The sequence below is a fragment of the Lithobates pipiens genome, unplaced genomic scaffold (assembly GCF_037356315.1).
Source record: "Lithobates pipiens isolate NorthernLeopardFrog02 unplaced genomic scaffold, aLitPip1_a1.2 Scaffold_16, whole genome shotgun sequence".
In the NCBI taxonomy this organism is placed as follows: domain Eukaryota; kingdom Metazoa; phylum Chordata; class Amphibia; order Anura; family Ranidae; genus Lithobates; species Lithobates pipiens.
In genome coordinates, this window is record NW_027507748.1 from 46,500,338 (window position 1) to 46,520,754 (window position 20,417).

The following is a 20,417-nucleotide window of genomic DNA, read 5'->3' on the forward strand; positions in this document are numbered from 1 at the left end:
ACATTTGTTCATCTTTACTATGTGATAGATGGGAACACTTCAGCTCACAGAAAATGGCAAGGACACTGCATTTCTGATAAGATCAAGAGGTATTTTCTATATTTGCAGAGTTGCTGGAACAATCCTTAGCTTGAAAATGTAAAACGAATGCAGCCACAACACCTAAAGACTTGAAAGCTGCAATATTTAACATTCATGTTCTTGCGTTAAGAGATCATTTTACATTATTTTGTTATATATTTTTTTAGATATATGTGTAGTGGATGATACAATTGCCCAAGGGTCCCTGTGCAAGAACAGTTCCTGGCCCTCCATTTAACTACTATTTAGATAGAAATATGTATTCCTTGTGTATAGATAGATAGATACAGATAAGAGTAGCCTTTGTGAAACTCCGATTGCTTGCATGCTTTGTGATGTACAGCTAGGCTTAAAGGTCGCAGAAGTAATTGAGAGAAGAATCCTAAAAGTAAGCAGTGTCCAGCAAAATGTGATATGGGGGAGGGGCTCTGAGCACCTGCCTTATCCACAACTACTACTAATGGGCCCCCAAGCGCCAGAAACCATGGTTCAGCTGCACAGTCTACATCTGCCTTTCAAAATTTTTAACATGGAGGAACTCTTAAAATAACTTTCCAGGTCTCAGGGAACCCCCGATAATAATATTTACTATATCTACAGCTCACTATACATTGGTGGCCGGGTCAGTGAGAAGAATGTTCCTTGCATTGGTGATCAGTGGGAAGAATGTTCCTTACATTGGTGATCAGTGGGAAGAATGCACCTTACATTGGTGGTCAGTGGGAAGAATGTTCCTTACATTGGTGATCAGTGGGAAGAATGCACCTTACATTGGTGATCAGTGGGAAGAATGTTCCTTACATTGGTGATCAGTGAGAAGAATGTTCCTTACATTGGTGGTCAGTGGGAAGAATGTCCCTTACATTAGTGATCAGTGGGAAGAATGTTCCTTACATTGGTGACCAGTGGGAAGAATGTCCCTTACATTGGTGATCAGTGGGAAGAATGTCCCTTACATTGGTGATCAGTGGGTAGAATGGTCCTTACATTGGTGATCAGGGGGAAGAATGTCCCTTACATTGGTGATCAGTGAGAAGAATGTTCCTTACATTGGTGATCAGTGGGAAGAATATCCCACTTTTGGATAGCTAAAAATATCTTTGGTATCAGTGGGATCTGAGAGGCAGAAATTGCTAACTTCTCAAGGAATCCCTAGCTACCTCTCCCTAGTTAAATGGTCGGTGCAAAGAATGATTTCTAATGAGGTTAATGATGTTACAGGCATGTTCTATTTCTCAATCTTGAACACGTGTTTGTGTGTATCATTGGTTCATGGTGTCAACCATAATTGCTCATGACTCATGTGTGCAGCGCTTAGTAGAGCAATCATGCTTTACAGATCCTGAACACAAAGTGCAATAGCCTACAGCAAAACAAATCAGAATAAAAAAAAAAAAGGTGGATTCTAATCAGCAGAACAGAGGAGCATTTTTTTGATAAATTAATAATCTGGTAGCATACCTGCTTCTGACACTAGTATGCAGCTTGTCAAAAGATGCACTGGTGTTTATACTGACAAAACCTTTCAAGTCTGATGTGACATTTTCCAGATAAGTGTTGTTATAACTGGACCTGAGGGGAAAAAATAAATAAAAAATTTGAATCACAGTTCATATAGAATGAAAATCTGTAAAAAGAAACAGAACCCCCCTAAACACAAAAAAAAAAAAAAAAAAGATATAGAATAAATTATATATATATATATATATATATATATATATATATATATATATATATATATATACATACACACACACACACACACACACACATACATATACACATATATATATATATATATATACACATATACACACACATATACACACACACACACACAGGGCTAAAGTCCTGCGGGATCGCATGGGAACGGAGTTCCTGTACTTTTTCCACAACAGGAACTTTGTTCCTGTTAGCAGCCGTGTCCTGCAAGACTTTGAAGTATGTGAGCTGTGTGGCAGGTGCTACACCAGCAGCCGCCGACATAGCTCGCAATAGTAAGTGCCACACACCAGGGGTGGACTGACCATTCAGGCATTGCCAGTAGGGGGCCCCATGACAGCTTCCGCTTCGATCTACCTATGAATCACAGCTAGCTGATGGGTAGATCAGGTCCCTGCTGCTAAGAGATTGTATTTAGTCAGACATCTTGTTATGCGCTCCTCCCCGCCGGCCCCTCCTGATTTTCTGTCTCCTCATCTTGCACCCCCCCACAGTCTCCTGCATACTTGCTCTGTGTGTCCCGCTGAATCCCCCCCCTCCTCTATCTTCAGTGCCGGAGGAGCACAGCTCTTCTGCTCACAGGACATGCAGGGAGAGAGGTGAGCTGAGGGAGGAACATCAGTTTGGGGTGGTAAGCTGAGCACAATACCTGGCAAAGTTTAATGCCAGGAGGGACGTTTATGTGGAAATATGTGAAGGGTTGGAATAGCAGCGAGTGTGTGTTGGAGCCCTGCAGAGTTTGCAGCCCCCCAAGCTAACATACATCTCCTAAGCAGGAACACATCACTATCTCCCCAAGCATTCTGTCCAGATAATGTGCAGTTCATTTATGACCTTTCCATTTAACCCTGTGTTATGCAAACTCTGTTCAATGAAAAGTGTAAACTCACCACATAAACACTCTATATACAAAATAAAATTCCCCAATAAAGATCAGAACGTGATGTTCACATTTGCATGGAAGAACAATTGAATGAATGCTGATTATTCAGAGAATTACCGTATTTATGTTTTTTTTTGTATGTACTAACAGTTAAGGGTCATACACACAATACTAAAATTGGATGAAAAATACCACTTTTGAAGCGTTCGTGCATATGAGTGTGTCATTTTTTGTGGTGGGCGAGTGGATCTTATGTGGGAGTTCCCACACTTTTTTCCCCCAGGACTTGACCCCTGTGTGTGTGTGTATATATATTATACATATACATACACACACACATATATATACACACACACACACTATTAAAAAGGTAAGAATTCATGGGGCTTTCAACAAAGAATAGAGGAAAATAGCAGTTTTATTGGGAAGGGTGGATTGAGACTGAAATGACATAACACCGCCATTTTATAACGCTATTCTAGCCAAATCTTTGTGGACACCTGCCCATCACAACTTGTATTCACTTGATGGACATCACATTCCAAAACCATGTGCATCATTATAAAGTTGGTCCTCCATTTATGGCTATAACAGCCTTCATACCTCGTGCACCTCTGGGAGGTCAGGTACGGATGTTGGAAGAAAAGACCGGGATCACAATCAGCGCTCCAATTCATCCCAAAAGGTGTACAGTAGGGTTGAAGTCTGGGCTCTGTGTGGACCACTCTAGTTCCTCCGCACCAAAGTAAAAAAAAATATGGCTGTATGGACCTTTCATGTACTAGGGTGTCCACCTACGTTTGGCCACATTGTGTAGCAGGTGGCCTCATGGTGCTTGGCATCTCAGGGTCAAGTGACATGGACAGTTCCCAGTCATGTGTATGAATTAAATGTATTGCAATACCTACCTCTTGTAGCCTATGGATTGGCACGTTTGAATTCCATAATTGTTGTTCCAGTCATCAAAGCACACATTCATCCAGGCTGACTTTGTTGGGGAATAAGCTTGTAATATAAACTTCTCTCCATATAATCGTGCTAGAAAAAATAAAAATAAAATTGCTGTCATGCAGTACTTGTACATATTTATGTGGCAGGAACTTTTGGTGGGTGATCCCCTCACTGATGGCTGTAGTAACAGGCTCTCTTTATGCTCTACAGTCAACTATAAAAGTGTGAGTTAAAAAAAAAAAATTTTTTTCAGTATTTCAGAAAATTTCAAACATTATTTTGAAAATATACAATGTAATTAATCTTATCAGTTCCTGTTCTCTTCTTTCCCATAGTGAAATAGAGGGAGAGGAATGGGAACAAGAGAAGACATAAAAAGAGAAGAGAGAAGACAGACAGAAAAAGAGAAGAGAGAAGACAGACAGAAAAAGAGAAGACAGACCAGAAGACAGACAGAAAAAGAGAAGACAGACAGAAAAAGAGAAAGACAGACAGAAAAAGAGAAAGACAGACAGAAAAAGAGAAAGACAGACAGAAAAAGAGAAAGACAGACAGAAAAAGAGAAAAAGACAGACAGAAAAAGAGAAAAAGACAGACAGAAAAAGAGAAAGACAGACAGAGAGACAGAGAGACAGAGAGACAGAGAGAAGAAAGAGAGAAGACAGAGCGAAAAAAAGGAGAGAAGACAGAGCGAAAAAAAGGAGAGAAGAGAGCGGAAAAAAAAAGGAGAGAAGAGAGAAAAAAACGAGAGAAAAGAAAGAGGAAAAAAAAAAGAGAAGAAAGAAAAAGGAGAGAGAGAGGAAAGAAAAAGGAGAGAAGAGAAAAGAAAGAAGAAAGAAAAAGAGAAGAAAGGGAATAAAAGAGAAGAGAGAAGAAAGAGAAGAAAAAAAAAGAGGAAAGAAAGAAAGAAAGAAAGAAAGAAAGAAAGAAAGAAAGAAAGAAAGAAAGAAAGAAAGAAAGAAAAGAGAGCAGTGACGAGTAACCCTTGAGGCCTGACTAGTAGCGCAGGACTTGAAATTTTGAGCCCTGTGTGTATAATATTATATATATCTCCAAAATCTATCTCTGTCCTTCCTTTGCAAGTTTATCTTCCTATGATTAAATGACTTGTTCTCTGATCTTGGTTTAACAGCATCTAATGTAGCCACCAATTAACAAAATGTTAGCTATTAGTTTTAGGTTGCAGGAGCTGAATAGTTTTCTGTTGGAGGGGCGGGCACCCACTGCGCATGCGCGAACAGCGCCGGGCACCGCGATACACCACACAGTCATGTGACAGGTTCCAGATGACTGTGCGTCGCGCGAGGGGAAGTGATGTCACCAGCCCGGGCATTGAAGAAGGCAGACTATGAGGGACCCCCTAGCAACAGGCATTTAGAGGAGGTAAAAAAAAATATTTTTTTCCAATATTTCCAATTTTTCTTTTATGAATTTTAAGCAATTTTTTTTTTTTGGTGACAACACCACTTTAAGTAAGAAGGTTTGTTGATACAACCAGTAATAACGATAAAAGGTCAGTCCAACACCTACCACAGTAGCTCTCATCTTCTCCATTGGGGCACTCCGGTGTGCCATCACACCACTGGGAAGCTTTTACACATTGCTTAGATGTTCCACATTTCTTTTCACAGCTGGTAGTTACTTGGTAAAAAAAAAAAAAAAGAAGATAGATTATTGTTGTGTTCTTTATCACACTGGGAAAACAAGACTAGGTCCAAAAAGGCACCGACCAGCCGGGGTCTAAAAAGGCACCGACCAGCCGGGGTCTAAAAAGGCACCGACTAATTTCCTAAATGGATACATGGGGGCTAAAGGTCAATATAATTTCAGGATTGGGGGAACAGGGAATATATGGGGCTCTAGAATGAATACTGTGGTTGTAAAGCGTCTGTTATTTAGAAGAAGAAAAAAAAAAAAAAAAACACTAAAATGTCATACTTACCTCCTCAGTGCAGTTGGTTTTGCACAGAATGGCCCCAATCCTCCTATTCTGGGGTAGTAATGCTCCAGGCTGCTCCTCTCCGACTACCCCGTAGAAGCACGCTCCTTCAGGACACCCGTGGGGCGCGCTCCCGAGTCCTGCTTCTGAGTCTATTGACACAAAAAGCAGAACCCTGCTCCGCTTGCGTCATTGGATTTGATTGACAGCAGCGGGGGCCAATGGCTGCGCTGCTATCAATCCATCCAATCAGGACCCAAGACACTGGCTTTTGCTGGTGTGCTTGTTACCGGCGCGAGATAGAGGGGGTTCAGGTAAGTAAAAAACGGGGCTCAGGGGGACTGCAGCATTACAGGAGGTTTTTCACCTCAATGCATAGAAAGCATTGAGGTGAAAAACCTTGAGGGTTTATAACTACTTTAATAGTCTTTTAAAACTGAATGCTCACTTTGCTGTCAATATCAACCAAATCACTGTGCTCATTCCTTCCATCGTCACGGCTATTGATACTTAGCAACTATAAGAAAGTATAACTTCAGGATTGGGGATACAGGAATATATGGGGCTCCTATAGCGTTTTTTCTAAAGTTTTCCAATTGAAGAATAAACGAAAAAACACAGAATGAACAAGAAGCATTTAGTCATTGGGGTTGATTTGCTAAAACTGGAGAGTACAAAATCTGGTGCAGCTGTGCATGGTAGCCAGCTGCTAACTTCAGCTTGTTCCATTAACCACTTCCCGCCCGGCCTATAGCAGAATGGCGGCCGGGCGGTGGTTCAATTATCCTAACTGGGCGTCATATATCGCTACAATGATCTTAGTAAAGAGCTTGTCCAATCACGGCTGATCACGATGTAAACAGGAGGAGCCATTGATTGGCTTTTACTCACTCATGCCTGACAGACGCGAGTAGAGGAGAACCGATTAGCGGCTCTCCTTATGGGGGGGGGGGGTCTGTGCTGATTGTTTATCAGCGCAGCCCCCCCTCAGATCCCACCCAGGACCACCATCATGCCACCCAGGACCGCCAGGGAAATGCTAATCAGTGCCAAGGCAGCTGACAATCAATGCCCACTCACAATGCCTACCACTGCCACCAGGGATGCATATCAGTGTAGTGTATCAGTGCCCATCAGTAACCATCAGTGCAATGCATCAATGCTGTCTATCAGTGCCACCAATAAGTACCCATATTTGCAGCCTTTCAGTGTCGCTCATCAGTGCCACCCATGAGTGCCCAGTGCCACCTATCAATGCCCAGTTCTGCATATCAGTGCCACCCATCAGTGCCCATCATCGGTGCCTGTCAGTGCCCACTCATTGGTGCCACCTCATTGGAGCCGCCTTATCAGTGCCCATCAGTGAAGCTGACCGCGCAATTGTCATTTAAACAGTGATAGCACAGAAAGCTGAAAATTGGCCTGGGCAGGAAGGTGTAAAAGTGCCTGGTATTGAAGTGGTTAAGCTTTGCCAAAAAAAAAAAATACACACCTGGAAGCGGATTTGTTTCTATACAGAGCTGCACCAGATTTTGCACACTCCATAAATCAACCCAATCGTGTTACACAATTACTACCAGTATTTACTACATAAAGATAGGAGCTCAATCAGTACATAATGTACATAGAGAAGCGTGAACGATACAACATGCACTTGGGGGCTGTTTTACTAAAATGGGAGAGTGAAATATCTGGTGCAGTTGCACATGGTAGCCAATCGGCTTCTAAATTCAGCTTGTTCAATTAAGCTTTGACAAAAAAAAAAAAAAAAGGAAGAAGAAATGGCAGCCGATTGCTTTCTATGCACAGCTGCACCTTATTTTGCACTCTTCACTTTTGGTAAATCTACCCCCATTAATGTAAACTGAGGAAAGGCTCCTTTAACCTTTCACAATCTCCAGAGTCTGCTTTTTAACTTCCTTCACAAAACTCATCTACAAAACAAAAGACATTTGAGCTAACAATCACTTTATTATTGTACATAGTAATATGATCATCACCATTCATGTAAACTGACATAATTCTGTACCCCATCTGAGAATTGCTATGATGTCATACTGTTTACTATTATAAACTTTTAATAAATCCTGATTGGGAAAAAAAGAAGACGAAGACGAAGACGAAGAAGGACATTTAAGCTACCTAAAAACATTTTATTTTTTCAAACTTGAAAATTAAAATAAAAAGAAAATCCCCTTACCAAAATACCAGCAGAGCACTGCGACGATGAGCGCTAATACCAAGAGAATACAGATTGTGGTGCAGATACAAACCAACCGTTTCCTACCTAGAAGGAGAAAGATCAATGAAAAACAAATTAGAGGCATTATCAAGATTGAAAAATTTATATTACATACATACACAATATATATATATATATATATATATATATATATATATATATATATACACATACACAATATATATATATATATACACACACACACACACATATATATACATATACATACATACACACACATATTTTATTATTATAGTGCACTGCAGGGAATTTTAAACCATGACACAATGCAGCATAAAAACAAACACTTGCATTTACAGGAGCTCAAATGCACACATTGCATTGTGAAAGGACCCTAAATTGATTACAATATATATGAACTCCAAATCAGTTTTTCTGTACTTTTAGCATCATGCTAGCCTGTATCCAGTTTTTCTTAAAGAGTAACTCCAATTTTGTTGAGAAAATAAATAAAAATAGAATAAAATAAACCCCATTCTCCTCTGGGTGATCTATGTACATTGAAGTATTTTAACAAACTACCTTTCCTACCTTTTGTTATTCTGAGGAAACCAGTGTTTTTGTCCATGGGCAAAGTGACTCTAATGGGGGTGGTTTCATAATTATCAATCAATCAGATGCTGCACCTGCAGGACTCCAATGAGGAAAATTGGAGGGCCTGCATCCCTTTAGATGCGATTTCCTATTGGGAGTATCACACCAAAAATGACATTTTCGTTACAGGAGATGCCTGAAAACTGACTTGTATTTTTAGTGAAGACTTCTGGGAAAAATCAGAAACAAACAAACACTCTGTGTACAGAATACCTCCAGGTAGTCATATTGCATTTTACAGAAAAATTACAGAGCTGGAGATTGAAAGGGAAATTGTAATTTTATTTTTTTCGTTTTTTTTTTTTTTTATTGTTTTTATTGAATTTTCAAGTTAACTACAGAACAAAACAGGCTCTTACACTACTATCAAAAAAATAAATAAATAAAAAAAAAGAGAACATACATATAAAATGATATATGTTCCTAACAAAACCACTGTACACTCAACCACCTATACAGAATATGCAAAGCAAACCTCTAATTTCGCACATACCCTGCAAGCTTGTTTTAGTTATCCATACGATGAAATGTACAATACGCTTATAAATGCATAAAATTCCCCCTCCTCCCCAGTGACTATTGACTAAGCAGCCCAGTGACATCTATAAGATCAGGAATGCCACCTGCGCCATTCCCGGCACTTAATAGAGCAATACTAAGTATCAGTCGAATCTGCAGTAGTGGACAGAGATTCTGTCCAAATGTCCCAGATTTTGTGAATTTTTTTGCCACAGCCTCTTGACAGGTAAGTAGCTTTGTACAATGGTCATCAACCTCTTCCAGAAATTTAATGAAGGTGCGGTTGAGGCCTTCCATCTGAGCACTACAGATTTACGGGCATAGTATAGTAATAGGCCCAGCAGAGTTCTGATCGCCCGGCGTGGGGCCAGTGGTTCAACTAGTCCCAGCAGACATACCTCTACAGACATTTGCACAGGAACAGTGGTGACAGTTGAAATAAGTTTGGTTACCTCGACCCAAAAAATTTCAATCCGAGGGCAAGTCCAAAAAACATGAGTGAAATCCACTGAGGGTGAATTGCATCTCCAGCAAGAGGCAGAAATAGATGGATAGATTCTATGTAGGCGCACAGGCGTGTAATACACCTTATGTACTAAAAAAAAATTATATAAAAAGGTGTGATGCGCTAATTTCCAGCCATACATATAAAACAATAGTGAATGAATAAACTAAACCTTCTAAATAGACAAACGCTTCATACAGTGCAGATATAAATGCGAAGAAAAAAATTATTATTTATACAATATTTAAAAGTGCAAAACGTGCATTAATATAGCTAAAAGTGATCAAGTGCATGATGTTTATAAAGTATATAAAAATAGCTCCAAAGTGGCTAGGTGCATATGTTATGCTACACACATCAACAATGCATAAACGCAGGTATAGTGTAAAAATACAGTGAAAACAAAAAAAAAACTGTTTATACCAAAAAGTGACAAAAATGATAAGCAAAGAAAACCAAATCTGCATGGTTAAAGTGAAGCACATTAAAGTGTCCCATACATAGTCAAATAGTGTGACTAAATAAACACACTAAATTAAAGTGCAACGTGCTGAGCCGACAATCCTTCTGTGGTGGTTCGTGCAAGTGATGCTAATAAAATACAATTACCTCAACGCTGTGAGGTAAACAGCGAAAGTTTAGTTTATTCATTCACTATTGTTTTATATGTATGGCTGGAAATTAGCGCATCACACCTTTATATAATTTTTTTAATTCACATTAGTGAGAGCCAACTCATATAGTGATTGCTGCTTTTTTCTGGGTTTTTTTACTCACTTCTATTTTCCATAGAGTGCAGAAGCCTTTAGATATATATACTACACCTTATGTACTATTTTAAAATTGCACTAATTTATCTCTAGCTGAGAAAACCAAGTAGGGAAATCCATCTCCCACTGTGCCTTAAGGTTTTCTAGTCCCGCGTGAATGTTGGGGAGTAATGCTTTATATATGGTGGATAAGGGCTTAGATAGAGCTTCATCCAGATTCGAGGTATAAAAGGCCACGGGAGAATTTTCAAACTGAGAATTAAAAGCGTGCCTAAGCTGCAGGAATCTGAACAGGTGCGAGTTAGGTAAATTATATTGCTGTTTCAATCTTTCAAAAGTCTGTATTCTGCCCTCAAGACAGATCTGATTTATATATTTAATGCCCTTGCATGCCCACACACTAGGGTCAGGGAAATTGTCATTTGTTAACATTCAATTACAATATGACTTGTGCCACAAATTGTATATGCTATATTTTTTTATTTGCCATTTTTATCCCACAACAGTGGCGTTACCCTTTAAGCCAATCAATTTTGTGAATGTGTTCAAAAGTTTTACCAGAAGATCCTGCCAGCAACAGTGCTTCCTGTTGTAGGCTGACAACACTAAGCCACTGTCTGATCGATCGCCCCTTCATTATCATTCCATCTTTAATGATGTTGTCCTGATTTACACCTAGAGAGACTTTTCTTCTCACCCCGGTGTATGGAACACCGTGTGTTCAATTTTGTGAGTTTTCAGCATGGTTTTGATATGCATGATACTTTATCCTCTGTACTAATATGAGAATATATATATATATATATATATATATATATATATATATATATATATAAAGTGCTTACTCATAGCTATGAGTAAGCACTTTGTTTAGTGTGAAACGCGTCAACTTGTTCACTCATTACCTAGAGGAAAAACTTCTTGTTTCAGTGGACTTGCCTGAAGCGGTGGTAACCCCATCTCTTTATCTGGATTTCTGGACTTTGTGCACAGCCTTTTACTGAGGAGTGGCTTCTGTCTGGCCACTATCTTACAGGCCTGATTGGTGGAGTGCTGCAGAGAAGGTTGTTCTTCTAGAAGGTTCTACTCTTTCCACAGAGCAATGCTGGAGCTCTGTCAGAGTGACCACCGGGTTCTTGGTCACCTCCCTGACTAAGACCCTTCTCCCCTGATCGCTCAGTTTGGCCAAACGGCCCGCTCTAGGAAGAGTCCTGGTAGTTCGAAACTTTTTCCCCATTTACAGATGATGAAGGCAGGCCACTGTGCTCAATAAAAAATGCAGAAATGTCTGTGTACCCTTCCCCAGATCTGCGTCTCGATACAATCCTGTCTCAGAGGTCTAGAGACAATTCCTTGGATTTCATGGCTTGGTTTGTGCTCCGACATGCACTGTTAACTATGGGACCTTATATTGACAGGTGTGTGCCTTTCCAAATCATGTCCAATGATTTTACCACAAGTGGACTCCAATCAAGTTGTAGAAACATCTCAAGGATGATCAGTGGAAACAGGATGCACCTGAGCTCAATTTTGAGGGTCATGGCAAAAGAATACTTAAAAATAGGATGTAGCCAATCACCGCCCTTTCTGTACACCCCTCCACACTTTATGGACCTTAAAATCACAGCAGCTGCTTAATAAAAGTACAAAATTCCAAGTAAGCAATATTATAGAAACAGAGGTATCAAAGTCCCAATAATATTAAGTCCCAATAAAATTGCAGCAGCGCTCATCTTTTAGCATTCAAATATACATGTCACTTTTTCAATTCATATGATGTAATAAAAGATGCAAAGCAGAAGAAAAGAGTCTCTTATGATCTGTGTAGCTTCCACCCACGATTCACCACGTGTGGTAAATAAGTCCCCTTTTGGGGGTACACTCACCAGACCCAATAAGCAAATACACCTTGAAAGCACGAGCTTTGACACATCACTTTCCAGAATTCACCAACCATCCACTAGATGTCAGGATTAATTTCACCAGGGCTCCGGGAAATGCATAGAAAACAATAATGTCCACATAGTGTAATCCCGTTTCAAACTATTTTATTTATATTGCACATTAACCCTTCATAAAATATGCGTACCATAAAAACAATCAAATGAAGCATGTAATTATAAAGTGCACTGTGCCTGTGAGTAGATTCGTCTGCCGGAACACCAGGAATATCCGCCCGTATAGAAACAACGGAAGTATCCTATGAGGCGCAGGCATCACTTCCGGTAGGTCACGACCCTAATGCGTTTCGTCATATCTGACTTCGTCTGAGGACGGACGAATTTACTCACAGGCACAGTGCTTTTTACAATTACATGCTTCATTTGATTGTTTTTATGGTACGCATATTTTATGAAGGGTTAATGGGCAATATAAATAATATTGTTTGAAACGGGATTACACTATGTGGACATTGTTTTCTATGCATTTCCCGGAGCCCTGGTGAAATTAATCCTGACATCTAGTGGATGGTTGGTGAATTCTGGAAAGTGATGTGTCAAAGCTTGTGCTTTCAAGGTGTATTTGCTTATTGGGTCTGGTGAGTGTACCCCCAAAAGGGGACTTATTTACCACACGTGGTGAATTGTGGGTGGAAGCTACACAGATCACAAGAGACTTTTCTTCTGCTTTGCATCTTTTATTACATCATATGAATTGAAAAAGTGACATGTATATTTGAATGCTAAAAGATAAGCGCTGCTGCAATTTTATTGGGACTTAATATCATTGGGACTTTGATACCTCTGTTTCTATAATATTGCTTACTTGAAAGGAATACTTATGTATTGCAAGGATTTCAAAACTTCTATCATGTTGTCATTATGGGGTATTGTTTATAGAATTTTGAGTAAAATAATGAATTGAATCCATTTTGGAATAAGGCTGTAACATAACAAAATGTGGAAAAAAGTGAAGCGCTGTGAATACTTTCCGGATGCCCTGTATTGTTTGTGCACATCCGGTATTCATGATAATGCTTTTTATCAGCTGGCTGGGAAATTCTCATTGGCGTTATCAGAACTTCCCGGTTGATTCATTGCCTATGCCAGCAGTAACATTGGCACAGATAAAAACAAAACAAAAACAAAACATTCCTTTATGTTTTGGCAACATAAAAACAAAGAAAACATCCAAGTCACAACTCCAAATTCTGTTTTAGCGATGCTTCAACCTAGTTTATACCAACAACATGGTTTTTATAGAAGAAAAAGGTGATTATGAGCCCTTTCCATACCTCCCATTTACCCGCAGCAATACTAGCTACAAATTTTTAGGGTGAATTTTTAATTTTTTTTTCAAATTTAAAAGAAAATTTTTGTACAACATCATTATTCAACAGGGGTGTCCATGGTCCTCCATTTGCAAAGCATGCTGGGCTTTCTACTAAGCAAGTCTAGCACCACCTGCTTATCTGGTGTGTAAATCTGACCAGGACCCCTAATAAGGCAGTACAACCGGTCAGTACTGGGCCCGGGCCCCATCAGCTAAACAGGGGGACCCCAGCAGCTTTATGGTTTATCTATGCCTAAAATTAAAAAATATATTTTACTTGATCACACTCCAACTCCTCCTTGCTTACCGGGGTTTAAATTAATTTACCTGAACCCCATCAGGTCAACAGAGGCACCCAAAAGGTGGGAGCAGGGAAGAGACTTCCCCCCCCCCCCCCATTTTTTGGGGTGTAGTTAAAGTCATTGCCGCTGTTCTTCTGCACCCCTTTGTAGGCGGGGGGCTCATCCGGAAGGCTGTACGGGTGGGGGGGGGGGGGCATGATTTCTAACAGCGGCCTTCAAGCTGACCATAAACTATAAAAACTCTGTACAATCTCCTGTAGCTTTACCTAAACAATATAATATAGGGAAAAACCTAAACAACCCTTTTAGCTAGTATCAAACCAGGTGAGCCCTTATACTACATAGTTGATGGTAGACTCAAGTAGATTGTGCAATCCGATTGTATAGGTGTATGGTCAGTCTAATTAAGGTAATATGGTTTTATTATGGCCAGTATTAGCAATTAAACTATATATTTATTTTTACAGAGTAATATTTAAAATTACTGATCAATAATATAAGCTTTTACAAGCAGGGCCCTCCTGACCCTCTTTAATTGCATCACAACTGTACTGTCTCTCATATTGTAAAGCTTTGCAACGGTTGGTGCTATAAAAATCCTGTATATTATTATGATGCAGTCTTTATCAAGCCAGCAGGGGGAGCTCTAGACACCTTTTTACATTATTTGCCTGGGTATTTTTCAGCTGTGCTAAAGGCAACATATTGTTCACAGAACTAGAAACTAGACATGTGCACTACCAAATTTTTTTTCATTTCATTCGTTTTTCGGGTAGATAAGGAAGAAAATGTAAGAATACTAACAACTATTGAATTATTAGGTATTGGAATTTCCTTTCAAGTTTGGCTGTTAGTAAAAGCAACGAATACAAATTTATCGGAAGTTAAGAATTATGCGAAATAACAAATGCCGCATCTAAACAAATGTAACGGACGGAATAATAAAATAATTTGTTTTTATTATTCTTATTTATTATTATTTTAACGTTCCATTAGTTTAGATACTGTATTCGTTATTTAGGATAAATCTTAACTCCTGATAAATTTGTTATGTTCACTAACAGCCAAATTTGCAAGGAAATTAAAAATTAGAATAAAAAATTGTTAAAACGGGTTTCCGTTAATTTGGCTATTTCTGAATTAATGAATTTGCCAAAATTCGTTAAAAAACTAATTCGGAGCTAAACTAATGGCACATGTCTACTAAAAACAGCCATCTCGGGGGTGACAGTGGGCAGTGACTGTTCATTGTGAGGTTTCAGTGAGGCAAATGGAGCTTAGTTAAAATACAGGGTAAAAAAAAAAAAAAAAAAAAAAAAAAAAAAAAACACAACACACACACCACAATACAAATTGACCCCAAACCTTCATAGTTTTTATCAAGTGGTGCCCTTTGGACCTAGGGGAAGCGGTTGTGTTCCTCCTCTGAGGGTGACTGGCCTTGTCTCTGTTCCCCCTGTAGATTTCTGCAGGCAGCCTATAGTGGGTGGAGCCCGAGTCCCTCCTACAGCTCTGCTCTCTGCACACACGGTCTATGAACAGTACTATGAGGTCATTGCTACTTTTACAAGGTAATAACTGAGTTTATAAAAAAGGTACTTGCTGAAAAAAAAGGAAGTAGAAGACTCTGGAAGCTTTTTCTACTTGTAGGTATGTTCTTTTAGTTGTACAGGGTGCACTTACCTGCAGAGAACCACCCTAAGGTTTTCACATGTTGGTTTGCTGGCACAGATTGGTGAGGGGATACATTGGGCAGGTAATGTTGCACTGGAGAGACGCGGTGATTGGGTGGAGGAGCCGAAGTATACACGTTGTATGGGGCTTGGTTCCCATTGTACGGTACTTGGTTCCCATTGTACGGTGCTCGGTTCACATATAAATGGCTGTGATCTCCCTGGAACCCCCTGTTGTCGTAATAAGGATAGGGGGGTGGAGGCGCAGTCTGTAAAATAAAAAATAAAACAAAAAAATAAAAAACACATTTAGATAATTTAGGGAACACAAGGTAAACTTCAGCCAAAACTTTTTTTTTTCTAATTTTGGTTGGATAGGATTATAACCTTTGTTGACATTGTAGGTCTCTGTGTTTCTCCATGCAATGTAGACAGATCATGGTTGGTAGGAGGGACCAGAAGCACCCTGCATCAGTACTCCTCCCCAGACCCCCCAGCCCTAATACAAGCTCTGGTAGGAGGTATGCAGATATCAGAGTGCTTGGATGAGGTCCAGGCACTGGAGGTCAGTCTGGACTTGTGAGCATTCCTAGGCAGACTGCACTAGTAGCACGTGTGAATATGATGGTAATATGAGTAGACATGTGTGATTTGTTTCAAAATTGTCAATGAAAATTTTGTTCGAAATTTGGATGTATCTGAATTCCGAATCACAATAGTAACCAATGTAAACAAATCCTCCGAAATATTGAAATTCAAAATTCAATTTGAAAATGAATATTCAATGTAAACATATTGCAATTCTTAGTGCTTTCACACTGGGGCGGTGCGCTTACGGAAGGGGGGGAAAGTTCTGCAAGCAGCATCTTTGGGGTGGTCTGGGCGCAGGTGTATACAGGGAGCGCTTTTAACCCCTTCTTGGGTGTTCAAAGCACCGCGCTAGCAGCCAAAAATCTATCAGTGCTTTACCGCCAACGGACCCGCCGCCTCAGTGTAAAAAGGGGTATTAGATGTGAAAAATTTCAAAGTCACATTCAAATTGAAAAAAAATTGGAATGCAAATTTCCATTTTTTTGCGTTCAGTCGAATTTAATACAATTTGGTCGAATTCAGGAAATGCTAATCAAATTAGAAAATTAATAAACTAAAAAAAAGGTATTGATTGCAGGCGCGGTCTCCTCCGTCCCTCCAGGGGCGTGAACAGTGTGGCTCCTTGTAAGTCCTTCGGGGTGGGCTTCCTCCCTCCTCTGGGAGACGGGGGCGAACATCAGAGACCTCTCGGATTCCTTAAGCGGCTTTTAGAATCTTGGGTGATAGGAATACCCATTCCATTCTTGAGCGGTAAATATACCACCATTGGTTCACCTAAATGTTATCTACATTGACGTGTTTTCTAACTCTGAATTCATGTAAATTCTTCCAGATCCAACTGTCCCCCTGAAGAGACCATATGCTGGTCGAAACGCGTCGGGGCTCAATTATTATACAATACTATGTAATACAACAATGTGTAACCATACATGTTTGTTTTATTGGGTTGTGAAATATGTAATGTGTATTCTTTGAACCAGATGATATACTGTATACATTGTATTGAACCACACTATGACATTGGACATTTTTTGAATTTCTTTATACACAACTATGATAAAAAGGTACTTGACTTTGCTATCCCGCTGCCAAAAAGCCCCATCGGGGAAATCCTTTTTCTTTTTGTACAATTAATAAACTAATTCCAAAAGTAAAATTAGTTAATTAACGAAGTGGCACAAAATCTTTTTTTTTGTTCTGCACATATCTTATTAAGAGCAATTGAAGACTCTTGACTTTCACTTTGTGGTTTGATGGCCATTTATATGTCTCTGCCTTGGGTATTCTGACAACCACGGGAGCTAGAAAACAGGCTGCGGTCACTATTCAGCCAAGAATCACCTGCCCGACTCCTTCGAGATTTCAGAAGAGAGCAAATCAAAAAGTTTTTTCCGAAGAAGAGGGCACGTCCCTCAAAACACGTCAGTGGACAGTTTGATTCATGTTCCGATCATGTGAGCTTCATCTACTAGGATGCCATTCTGTTTTCTGGGCTGGTTTTAGCTTTGGCTCTTGGGAATATGCACTCTAATAAAGTTCTGACGGTAATGCACTTGGCCTGTGCGCCCTTCTGCTTTGTATTTGTTGTTCAAGATTCCCAATCTCAAGAGGGCAGCACTGGCAGAACCTGTCTCAGTAGAGAGCGGATGGTCACCATCTACTACAGTCCAATCAGTTTCTGAAGAACCTCTTCATGCCACAGTGCCAAGGTTTTGTTCCTTGTCATGTCACCATGAAATCTTAATCAAGTGTCTTATCTTCAACAACTCAGTTTCATCTGACGTGTGGTTTTTATTGTTTTGAAACTGGCATTCTTTAGATTACTCATTAATGTTAAAACAAACAGAAAACATGAATTTCCTTATAAATGCCCAGGAAGTAGGTCGATAAACAGGACGTAAGTAACTCCCCAAGTAAAGTGATGATTTCTCTACGACAAGAAATCAACATTATGTTAAAGTGTTATTTCGGGTAGCCGTTTAAAAAAAATTAATAAAAAATGACATTTGTCCCCCAGGGCAGGGGTCCCTAACTCACAACACTGACCAGTACCCGTTTACAATCAGGCCGCACAGCAGATGGTGAGCGGTGATCCTGGTCCGCACAGAGCTAGAACAGGCCACGGTCACCTCCAGCCACGCCCACGTGTCCTCTCTCAGCTCCCCCACCTGCCCGGCCGATGAGGTCATCCTATCAGGAGGGCAGGGGTGGGAGGAGCTGCAGATAGTAATGGAGAGCTCCTCCCACCCCTGCCCCGCTGATGACATCATTGAGTGGACGGTGGAGCTGGGTGAGGACACACGGACCTGACAAAAATTTACAGGTCCTATGCCGGGGAGGCAGAGATTGGTATGGGGAAGTGTGATGTTAGAGAGAAGGGGAGGGGGGTCAGACTGCACTGTAATCATTACAGTGCCCCCCTTTACATCACAATGCCTCCTTTACAGAGCATGCAGCCTGCGATTGACAGCCTCAGCTCTGTTCCTGTGTGAAGTGGGGCGTGTCTCTTCCTTCCAATCAACTCCTCACTGAGCTTTGCAGAGTGCAACTTCAGCCCTCCACCCCCTGCTTTCTGAAAGCTCAAACAAGCTTTATAAATCCTGCACTCTGAACGAATTTAGAGAAGACTGCAGATAAACAGGTACAACTTATGTAGGAGGATTTGTCCCATATCTGCGTATCACCTGAGGCCAGTCATTTCCCTGGGTATATGTAAAATGTTTACAACCAACTTTTAGTGGACCTAAATGCCTGGTGGGCAGCACAACTTTTTTTTTTATCATGCGACTGCTGTGCATATGTGCAGCAACTGTGAGTTAACAAGGAACTGCAGTCTGCCAACATAATTTGTAATAAAAAAGCATGTCATTCTGAAGCTTCCTTCCAATCACTTTGCATATTATTTTATATATACTGTGATTCTGTACTTGCCAAATATGCTGGAGAAATCTCCCCTCCCCCCCCCCCCAACCCCCCCCCCCCCCCCCCCCCGAGTCTGGTTGCAGCCATTTTAACTCTGGGCAGCTGAAGCTGCTGCCTGTTCACTTGGATTTACACAGAGGTACACCTCCAGCTCTGAAGCCCTCATTGGCCCTCATATGACTCACCCCCCCCCCCCCTCCCGGCAAACTCTCAGGAGAGTTAAAGAGCGAGCTGTGCATGATGTCATAAGCCTAGGCTTTTTACCAGATAAGAAACAGGAAGTGGGCTGTATTTACTGGCAGAAAAAAAAAAAGTTTTACCATCCAAAAGTTAAAACAAAAGCAGAAGATTTAATAGATGGAAAGATGAAAAAAATTACTGAAGGTCAGGAACACCATGTGCATTTCTGTGCGATTCACATGTGATCCAGGTGCAGTGCGACTTCAGCTCATTCATTTGAATGGGCTGAAATAACACTAGACTGCAGCAAATATACATGCACTACTTTACAAAAAGGAGAGCAACCGGATCACATAGTACTTCTGTACCATACAATCCTGTGCAACCAAATGCACTGTGTTTGTTTGTGACTGACACTATGCGATTCAGCAAAAAAGCAGAATAAAAATAAAAATAAGACAGTCGTGCAAGCACCAGAAGTTATTAAACATAATTTGTAACATACCGGTGTGTGCATCTTTGGGATGAAACAGGATAGTATATAGAATTAACACCCCAGGATCCTTTACTTCATGGTCTGAAAGAAAAAAAAATATTACCGTGAGCCAAAAGCACCGTAATGTCATATACTAATTATATATATATATATATATATATATATATATATATATATATATATATATATATATATATATATATATATATATATATATATATATATATATATATATATATATATATATATATATATATATATATATATATAATTTTTTTTTTTATATTACACATACACACAAAACCAGAATTCAAGGTGTAGCTTTTATTGCATAGTTACTTTGGTCCAGCTTGGAGCATACATATGAAATATCTGTAGGATCCTCATGGATGTAGAGAATCATTGTAGTGTCATCAGGTACTATAATGAATGCCGGGGGTCTTCCTGGCCCTGTCCATGTAACCATGGGTGCCATTCACAGAATGCCTTGATCTCATGAACACAAAATGTTTATATGCAAAAAAGTCCTAAAGTATAAATTCACACATTTTCCCGCATCCAGGGAGCCTCAGATGCTGCACATATAGGGTTTCCATCTTTTCTTCAAGCCAAACAAGGCACTTGATTATCATTTCACGGTGACATGACAAGGAACAAAACCTTGGCACGAAGAAGTTCCTAAGAAACGGATTGGATTGTAGTAGATGGTGACCACCCCCGCTCTCTACTGGAGACAGGAATGTTCCACCACTG

General features: G+C 40.0%; 1 protein-coding gene across 1 annotated transcript in view; it reads right to left on the reverse strand.

Annotated features, from left to right (window-relative positions):
- TMPRSS2 (transmembrane serine protease 2) overlaps window positions 1–20,417 on the reverse strand; it is an 80,677-nt gene that overhangs the window by 18,394 nt on the left and 41,866 nt on the right. The window contains exons 2-7 of the mRNA XM_077479845.1: window positions 19,674–19,745; window positions 15,486–15,744; window positions 7,777–7,863; window positions 5,168–5,278; window positions 3,595–3,724; window positions 1,543–1,653 (exon numbers count right to left, since the gene is read on the reverse strand). Of these exons, the coding sequence (XP_077335971.1) occupies window positions 1,543–1,653; window positions 3,595–3,724; window positions 5,168–5,278; window positions 7,777–7,863; window positions 15,486–15,744; window positions 19,674–19,685 (710 nt within the window). The 5' untranslated portion in view covers window positions 19,686–19,745. The remainder of the gene's footprint in view (window positions 1–1,542; window positions 1,654–3,594; window positions 3,725–5,167; window positions 5,279–7,776; window positions 7,864–15,485; window positions 15,745–19,673; window positions 19,746–20,417) is intronic.